At 50.3% G+C, this 9,456-nt stretch overlaps 1 protein-coding gene across 1 annotated transcript; it reads left to right on the forward strand.

Moving 5' to 3' along the window:
- The first annotated feature begins 414 nt into the window (after positions 1 to 414).
- On the forward strand, positions 415 to 6,018 carry FITM2 (fat storage inducing transmembrane protein 2). The gene is made up of 2 exons (XM_082644160.1): positions 415 to 642; positions 2,693 to 6,018. Exons 1-2 carry the CDS (start codon positions 470 to 472, stop codon positions 3,306 to 3,308), a joined length of 789 nt encoding a protein of 262 aa, XP_082500286.1. The 5' UTR covers positions 415 to 469; the 3' UTR covers positions 3,309 to 6,018.
- Positions 6,019 to 9,456: the final 3,438 nt, after the last annotated feature.

Below are 9,456 nucleotides of genomic sequence, written 5' to 3' on the forward strand. Positions count from 1 at the left end.
ACCTCGAGTTCATAAACTAACTTGGGAAAGGTTGATCTCCTCTTGGCTCCCCATGTTACAGATGAGAAAACTAAGGCTCAGATGGAGGAAGCATCTCCAAGAGAGACTAAATGATGCTGGGACCACTGCTCCAATTCCTACAGCGCTACGTTTATTCTTCCTCACCTCCAGCAAATATTCCCACAAGCGCTTTTTCCTCCGACCAGAGCAAGGCACAGAGGATGTGTGCCTTTCCTTACCCGAGCATGTTACCCTGGCGGCGGGATTTCGAGAAGGCAAGAAGGAGGCAAACGAGGATTTTGGAAACAGGAGTGCTGCAGAGGCCGCCAGTGGCCAGGAGGGGGAGCGCGCGGGCTCCGGAACGCTCACGCTCCTCGGGGGCGGGGCCTGCGAGCGGCGCGCGTGCGCTCAAAGGGAGGCGGTGGCACCGCCCAAGACGAAGGGCAAGACGGTGGCCGACAGGTCGGGCATGGAGCATCTGGAGCGCTGCGCGTGGGCCCTCAGGGGGACGCTGGTGCGGGCGGCCGTACGGCGCTACCTGCCCTGGGCCCTGGTGGCCTCCATGCTGGCTGGTTCCCTCCTCAAGGAGCTTTCCCCGCTGCCCGAGAGCTATCTCAGCAACAAGCGCAACGTCCTCAACGTGTGAGTGCGCCCCGGGTCCTCTCCTGTCCCTGCCGTAGCTGTCGCCTTGCCCAGAGAGCCGGGGGTTAGCTGCCCTGATGGACGAGTCATTGGAAGGGGAGAACCTTCTCCCCTTCGTGACAGCAGCGTCTGCACGCGTGTCGCGATGGAGGGACCCCGGAATAGCTAGTGTCACTGGCAAGGCGCGTTTGCACACCCAAACCAGACAGTCTGAGCTTGACTGGGCAGGGGTGACGGGCAGGGTGCTGTGTGTGTGTGTGTGTGTGTGTGTGTGTGTGTGTGTGTGTAGGGGTGGGGGATGGGAAGGGGGGTGAACCGGCCTGTGTCGCTGCTCCCCCTGCCTCCCTTTGGGGTTAGGAGTTGGCCCCTGCCCTGGGGGAGATGCCACCTCCCTCCTGCCTGCCAGTGTCAGACCCTGCGCCTCCGCCCTAAATCTGATACCCCCCAGCTGGTGACAGAATCCCATCACACCTGGGTGGGGCAAACAGACCTGCCTTCTTTCGCCAGCACCCCCTGCCCCCCACTTTGAGAGCCTGTCCTAGCCCATGCCAACCCCCGTTCCAAGACAGTCGCCCCGGAGTGCAACCCTCCGGGAAAAGTCCGTGACCTTTCCCCTGGATCTCCTTGGACTTCCTCAGCCACTCAAAGTTCATGGCAGTGGCCTAGGAACACCATCCCAGCCGGGCTCTTTGAGACTTCTCCTTAAGTCCACCCACCCCCTCCTTATTTTATTTTATTTTTTTTTAACCTCTTGGATTTTAAGTTTACCGACACGAACACCGTTGCAATAGTAAAGGGAAACTCTGAAAGATAAAACTCCTCCCCTGACGCGAGCTTCGACTCTCCTTGGGAGGTACAGTGTCTGCAGCATCTCCCAGATGTCAGTCCAACTTTGGTTATCCACTTAAAACCCTGGTTTCTCTCCCCAGCAGTTTCATCAAGTACCTGACAGGTCTTGGCTGTGGCCAGATCCTTGCATATCAGTCCCAGGGAAGACTTTAGCGACAGGCCCTTGGGTAGTGTCTGAAGAACCTTTGGAACCCAGGAAGAGTCCTTCTGCCCTTTGCGCACCTTCCTTCCTCACCTGCCCATGGAGGCTGGGCTGAGAATAGATTATGAGAGTGGTCATGGCCCCAAGTCTCTTGCATTTGTGTTTACCGCACCTGGTCCCCAGCTCAGCCACCTTTGATGAGGGCAGGAGCGGCAGACAAGACAGCTGCTGCTTGATCTGGCCTGGGTGAGCTGGGAGCCGAAGAGCCTGGCAGACAAGTCCCTGTCTTTTGCGAGTTGCCGTGGATTCTGGTGTTTTGCTCCACACCTCTATGCTAGTTAATTATTGAAAGGGAACTAGTGAATCATTGGCTCTGGATTTAAAACTCGTTGGGTCCCCTCAGTTCTATTTAACAGTTGAGGAAGCGGAGGTCTGGAGGTGTGGTAATAAGTCGGAGTCAGGATTTGAACCTGGGTCTTCTAGCGTGAAGTCAGGCTCTGTCTGATCATTTCTACCACGTAGGAAAAAGCCTTGGTGTAGAAAAAGCATGGGCTTTGGGCCTGGCCAAACCTTGGTTTAACCTGGGCTTGCTGATCATGTGAGTGTGATCCTGGCAAGTTGCTGGACTATTCTTTATCTATAATATGGGGCTAATGACACCTTACCCCTGAGGTAACTGTGAGTATTCTATGGGAAAGTGGATGTATGTGAAAGCTCTGTAATTACCTTCCTCAGCAAATAACATAGTGCTTAAGATCACAGAACCTGGGTTTAAATCCCAGCTCCACCACTGATGACCTCTGCTTTGGGCATGCTGCTTCTCTGTGCCTCTGTTTTCTTCTCTGTAAAATAGGGATGATAGCAGTACCTACCTCAAAGAGTTGTTTAAGGATTCAATAGTTAATACACTTAAAGTACTTAGTGAGTGAAGTTGTGGTCTATCGCTTTATCACCTATTTCTCCTTTTTCCCTCCCTCGAGAATCCAGAGTCCTGAGTCATGACCTTGTTCCCTCTGCGCCATGTCCCCGCTCTTCACTTCCACTTTCTTCCTCTGCCAGGTATTTTGTCAAAGTGGCCTGGGCCTGGACTTTCTGTCTCCTCCTGCCTTTCATCGCCCTCACCAACTACCACCTGACGGGCAAGGCCGGCCTGGTCCTGCGGCGGCTGAGCACACTGCTTGTGGGCACGGCCATCTGGTACGTGGGCACAGCCGTCTTCGCCAACATTGAGCACTACACAGGCAGCTGCTACCAGTCGCCAGCCCTGGAGGGGGTGAGAAAGGAGCACCAGAGTAAGCAGCAGTGCCACGGGGAAGGAGGCTTTTGGCATGGCTTTGACATTTCGGGCCACTCCTTCCTGCTGACCTTCTGTGCCCTCATGATTGTGGAGGAGATGGCTGTGCTGCACGAGGTGAGGACGGACCGAAGCCACTGGCTTCACGTGGCCATCACCGCGCTGGGGGTCGCCCTGGGCTTCCTGACCTTCATCTGGCTGTGGATGTTTTTGTGCACGGCCGTTTACTTTCACAACTTGTCCCAGAAAGTGTTTGGCACCCTGTTCGGTCTGCTGGGCTGGTACGGGACGTACGGGTGTTGGTATCTGAAATCCTTCTCTCCGGGACTTCCTCCCCAGAGCTCTAGTTTGAATCTGAAGCAAGACAGTTACAAGAAATAAAAGAGAAGCAAAAGGGATGGCAGCAGGACAGTGGCTAATAGATTTTCCACTTATTTTTCTTAGTTATCGACTAAATGATTGATCCCGCTTCCGGGAGGAAGCTTACCGGGCAGCGTGTGAAGTGGAGGTGGGGTGGAGTCTGGGGGGCCAGCGAGGTCAGGCCCCAGACTGTCCCTGGTGGCATTGCCCTGTGTCACAAGCACCGCCACTCCCAGTCAGGCACTTTGCGTTCCTGGCAAGACTTGACCTTAATCTGGAACATCGCTTTAGGCCCTAGAGGGCCAAGCTCAGGCTCAGCGAGAGGGCGGGATCGGGAAAGCCTCTGTTGTGTGGCTGAAGTGGGGCTGGGGCCTCAGGACTCTCCTCTGCTGCCATCAGATGCTCCCTGATTCTTCCTTGTCTTCTGTGTCAATGGCTGTTAACGCTGTTATTTAACAGTAATTCCCTCTGGTCAGTTTTGCAGAAGCATTTATTTCCAGCAGGGTTCTTTATAAAACAGCCAACTGCCTGAAAGACACATTCTGGTTGTAGTACTTATTTTGTCCATGGAATGTCAAATATTGCAAGTGGCTTGTACTTTGGCAAGTACCAAAACAGTTAAACTGGAGAGCCTCTGCGGCAGAGTATTGGATGATTTTTAGGTAATGAACATTGATAATTTTCTGTCCATGTTGTCTATTATATATTGGTTTTCGGAGCAAGAAGGTTACTTCCCCCCCTTCTATTGTGAGTGAATGCTTTATAGTTTTTGATAACAATCATGGCATTTGTTCTTTGTTGATAGAACTCCTGAAAATAACTCACGATTCTGCACTTTGGCACATGTGTAGATTGCTTTGAAGGTTTTTTAGAACACTCTTGGCTTACGGTATTAAATTCACACTCACGGGACTCTTTTCTCTGTTAAGAATAAAACCGGAAAGCAGACGTTTTAATAACCTGTTGAATTTTAAGCTGAGTCAGGGTAATTTTGCAAAATGCATATTTGCACTGAACCTCCCCTGACCACATGTCAGTGATGTAGACTGAATGGTGCTACCAAGCTGTGTGATAATAAGCCTTCCATTCATTGCTGTGGCCCAAGGCACTTTTACCCTTTTGGACAAGATTATGATAAGTCAGAAGTGGACGAAAATATCTTCCCTTGCTTCTGATGGCAAGAAGCCAACCTGTTTGCAAAAACGTCCCTGATAAATGATGGCTTGACTTTGGCCCACCCTCCTCTTACTTGGACCACCACTGAAACCAGACCAAACGGGCCTGTTCATCTGCCCTTGAACTCGACCTTTTATTTCCCCTTGGCAGTACCTCTTAATTTCCAGGCTTGTCCTTGTGTGGCCCTCACCTTGGGAGTACTGGGAATGGTGAGATGCCCCGTCCCCCCTGCCCCACAAAGGCACAGTTACCGCTCTGTGATAAGATACCCCTTCCCTCTCTCAGGGTGTCTCCTTAAGCCTTTCAAACCAAGCCCCTTGCATTTTGGATAATCATCCTGGAAGCTTCTTTGACGCCCCTCCCCCCCCCCCCCAGTCAAGCCTGGTAATAGCATTAACTGATAAGCACTGCACTTGCCTGGCTTAACTCAAGCTTAGGTTGGTAGGAGTTTGAGGTCTGGAAAATCTTCAGTGTAAAATGTATTGCGTATAAATATGTACTTAAAATATGTAGTTCATATCTCATCTGGCCACAGGTTAACCTATATCGATCAAAATGTGGGGGTGTGATACATTGTACCCAAAGGTGGCAGAAACACCTGACAGTGAGATTTCGAAGGTGTCACCATGGTGCTTTGGGAGCGTTGGCAAGCTCTGATGGGCCCCAGGAGAATTGTTTTGCCCCCTGGAGCTTACATCTGAAAACGGGGGTGGTGGAAGTGGGGCTGGGGTAGGTGGCAGGTGCTTGCTGAAGGGATTGACGTCTCTCCTGCGTTTCATGTTCAGCACCAAAAGGCAGCAGGCACAAGGGGACGCCAGAAGTTCACTTGTCTCATTTAAATGTCCAGACGTTTCTCTCCTGCAGGTCTGATTCAGGCTCAGCCTTACACTGACTCTGTGGAAAGCGTCCATCACCGAATCTTGTCTATTGATGAGCCTTCTGCCACTTCCTGTTCAGTCTTAGCACCTTTGCCTGTCTCTAGGGAACATGCTCTCAATCCCTGTGTGACACAGCGTGGCAAGGCTGAAAGTTTAGGCAAATGTGAGATGTGGGTCCAAATCGTGTCTGACCCTGGTCAAGCCTCAATTTCCCCGTCTGTAAAATGGAGGTGGTACTGTCAGGATGAAGGGAATATGTATGTAAAATGCCCAGCACATGTGCATAGCAGGTGATAATCCTCCTGCCTCCTCTTGCTTGATTAAGCCTTTAGAACTTTATGGCTCCTCTGGAGAAGGCAGGGAAACGAATATGTTCTTTGGAGTGCCATCTGGGGTCTGGGTGTCCTGTTGAAGTAGCCTTGTATTGTCTTTTGAAAAGTGTCTATTCCCCAGGTGCCGAACAAGAGGCTTTTGAGGGCATTTGTGATCACAGAATACCACCGTGCTTGGTTTGTCTCTCCGTGTTGAGGTTCATTCACTGGCGCCTCATTTTCCGCATGCATCTGTCATAGTCTGAGTACCAGATTGTATTTAGAGAATGGCTCTTACCACTGTTATGTACACACACAGATCGTGTGTGTAAACAGGCACATTAAACTACAGATAATGAAATCCCACATTCCCGCGTTTTGTGTGTTCTTTTCCAAAACCCTCAATTCCAGAACCAGGAGAGCTCAGCCCATTTTATGAGAGGAGAGTAATTCTTACTGGAGCTACTCGTTGTGTATAGGGGAACTTCAAGGCTGTAGTCACTCTTACTTTTTTTCTCCTCAATCCTGTAACCTAAGGATATGTTGTCATGTATTTCTCAGCCTGATTTACTCCTTCCCTCTGTGCCACATCTGTGTCTCAGAGTCCTGAGGCCTGGATCAGCCAGATTTGGGAGCCGTTTTCTTGGCAGTAAGAGGAAGGTTACACAAGAACACTTACAAAGTTCACTCGGATGAGGTCATCTGTGAAAATGCCCTGGAGGCCTATACGCGCGCGTGAGGACTTTTTGTACCTTTTAGCTCCCGCTCTGTCCTCAGCCTGACCTGCTTGGTCCCTCCAGGTATATCTGGCAAAAGCCCAATGGCTCCAGGATTTGAAGCTCCTCCTTTGGCAGAACTTTCCTATTGAGATTCCGTTGGCAGCGCCAAACCCTTCTTGAGTGTTTCCTGTGAGCCAGGAGCTAGGACGGGATAATGAACTCCCTCCCTCCTGGAGCTTGTGGTCCAAAATCCATCCCTTCAGAGCTTAAGGTGTGCGTGGGGTTGCAAAGTTTGATTTTGCTACCTCTGTGCGTCTGAGGAATTTTCACTCCTGGAGAAGATGCGTATGGAGTCAACAACCACCATAGAGTGTTCCAAGGTCGAGGTCAGGGCCTGGGAACACAGAGCAGGGGAGTCCAACCAGGTGCCCTGGGGAATCACGGGATATTTTCACAGAACATAGTTCTTTTGGGTCTTGAAGGATGAGAAGGAGTTCAAGCAGTCAGGCAGAGAACAGACTCCAAGGACGTGAGAACAGCATGCACAAAGGCACGGAGTTGAGCTGCCATGAGTTTCATCCAGAGATCCCTTCTCAAGAAACCTAACTTTCCCCTCATGTTCAAGAGCAACAGAGATTGAAGAAAGGCAGACTGAAAGGACTGTCAATGGAGGTCCTGGATGCGCCCTGCTATATTATAAAGAGCACTCAGCTAGAAGTGCGAATGCCCGGCTTTGAGCCGGCTTCCACCACTGCTTTTTCTGCTCTGCTGTGTGACCTTGACCGAGTCACTCAGCATCTCTGGGTCTCAACTTCCTTATCTGATAAATGATGGGCACAGACTGGTTAACCTCATCAACTCTCTGCTCTATTCTATTTCTTTGCTCCACTTGATGAAAAGTTCTTCCCAAGCTGGTTATGACTTCTATTTAAGGAAACAACGTGAAAAGAAGCTCCCACTCAGCTGAGGTGGCAGCTGGCTTCCCGGTGAGTGATCGGGGAGCTGATCTCTGGGTGCACTTTATCATACCCCTGCTTTTCTCTGCATCAACAGCCTAATGCAGTTTAGACCTGATTGCTTGGCTTCATAGGGACTTCCTGGACAAGGGGAGCTGGACCTAGCTCCCAGAGGGATGAACCGCAGAAGGCTTTTTAAAAAGGTCTCCAGGGCTTCCCTGGTGGCGCAGTGGTTGAGAGTCCGTCTGCCGATACAGGACACGGGTTCGTGCCCCGGTCCAGGAAGATCCCACATGCCGCGGAGCAGCTGGGCCCGTGAGCCATGGCCGCTGAGGCTGTGCGTCCAGAGCCTGTGCTCCGCAACGGGACAGGCCACAGCAGCGAGCGACCCGTGTACTGCAAATAAATAAAGAAAGAAATAAAATAAAAAGGTCTCCAAAATCAAACCAATTTCGATATCAAGGAGAGGGTAGATTCTGTTAAGGGAAACTCCGTACAGTATAGTCACCTTCAGAACTTGTCCCAGAAACCCCTAATACAGTCTCTGGGGAGTTTTAAAATTGAACACACACAGCGTAGAAAACAGGTCCTCCCATACCTTAGGGAGAGGGGAGATGGTAAATTGGGCCCACGTGATTAGATGGTAACCTTGTCGTATCCAAACTTAAAATGTGCAGACCCGGGAGTTCCCTGGTAGCCTGTGGTTAGGATTACAGGCTTTCACTGCCATGGCCCAGGTTCAGTCCCTGGTCAGGGAACTGAGATCCCACAAGCCGTGTGGCACAGCCAAAAACAAAAACAAACCAAGAAAATGTACAGACCTAACATGCTCAGTCTAGGGACTTAGGCTATGGGAATGCTCATAGAGGTGGGCAAAGATAAACACAAAGATTTTATTGCAGCTATTTGTGATAGTGCAAAGTTGTCAAGATTTATCTAACTGTTGCCAATTGGTTAAATAAATTATGGTAACCATATCAGGAATATAATGCAGTCACTACAAAGAATAAATGGTGTTATATTTAGCACCGGAATCTGGTGGCAGAAAGACTCTGCATTCGTGCTGACTAGAACTTACAGCTGTGTGCCCTCGGTCAGGTCAGAATCTCTGAGCCTGTTTGTGAAGGGTAAGGTGGGGATAATGCCTCACCTCATTCAACATCCATTGCCCCGCTAGGTGAGGGGCACTATGCTGGACACGGTGTTAATTCAGAGACACAGTTCTGCCCTCAGTCTAGCCAGGCACAGGCAATGAAATGAGCACATCCAAACAGGGTGCTAAGCATCAAAAGCAGAGTGTTCCCCTACCCTGCCCCAACATTGTCCCAGCTTAGGCAGAGATGATTTACATAACACACTCAGAAAAGCAAAGGACGGAGGAGATTATTCTGCCTCTGCCATACACACTGGCTGTGTGACCTTGAACAAGTTCCTCAGTTTCTTCATCTGTAAAATAGGGATAATAGAAGTACCTACCTTGTATAGTCGTCGTGAGGATTAAATGAATTGATACTTGTAAAGGGCTTACTTAGGACCTAGTCTATGGGAGGCACTATATAAAAGTCTTTCAAGTGCACAATAAGTCCCTAATGTGCCATCAATACTATAACTACTTTGAAATCAGGAAAAAGAGAGACTTCCCTGGCGGTCCAGTGGTTAAGACTCCATGCTTCCACTGCAGAGGGCACGGGTTCAATCCCTGGTTGGGGAACTAAGATCCCGCATGCCGTGTGGTGTGGCCCCCCCAAAAAAAAAATCAGGAAAAAGAAACCCCATACATGTCAGTGTTTTAATTTTGATTGACTCAGAGATAGTTAAAACATACAGTCGAATGTGGAAGGCCATGTCCCAGGACCTCTAGAATGAATGGAGTCTCCGAGACTCTAGTCTGGTTTCAGGGCTAACTAGGAGGTGGGGGAGAGTGAGAGAAGTGTTTTCCAGGAGACCTGAGGAGAAAGGACATCCGTGTACCTGTGGGGTCCTTTGCGCCAAGGTAAAGTAGGTGTTTGCGGTGCTGTCCACTTGCAGGTAAGCTAAGGGCTGCCTGACCCTGGTTTCCAGGCTGCGTATTTGAGAGACTGGGTTGGGAGACTTATCACTTCTCCTGTCTTCTCTACCAGGACATGGCT

The sequence above is a fragment of the Mesoplodon mirus genome, assembly GCF_964341445.2.
Source record: "Mesoplodon mirus genome assembly, chromosome: 15".
Lineage (NCBI taxonomy): Eukaryota > Metazoa > Chordata > Mammalia > Artiodactyla > Ziphiidae > Mesoplodon > Mesoplodon mirus.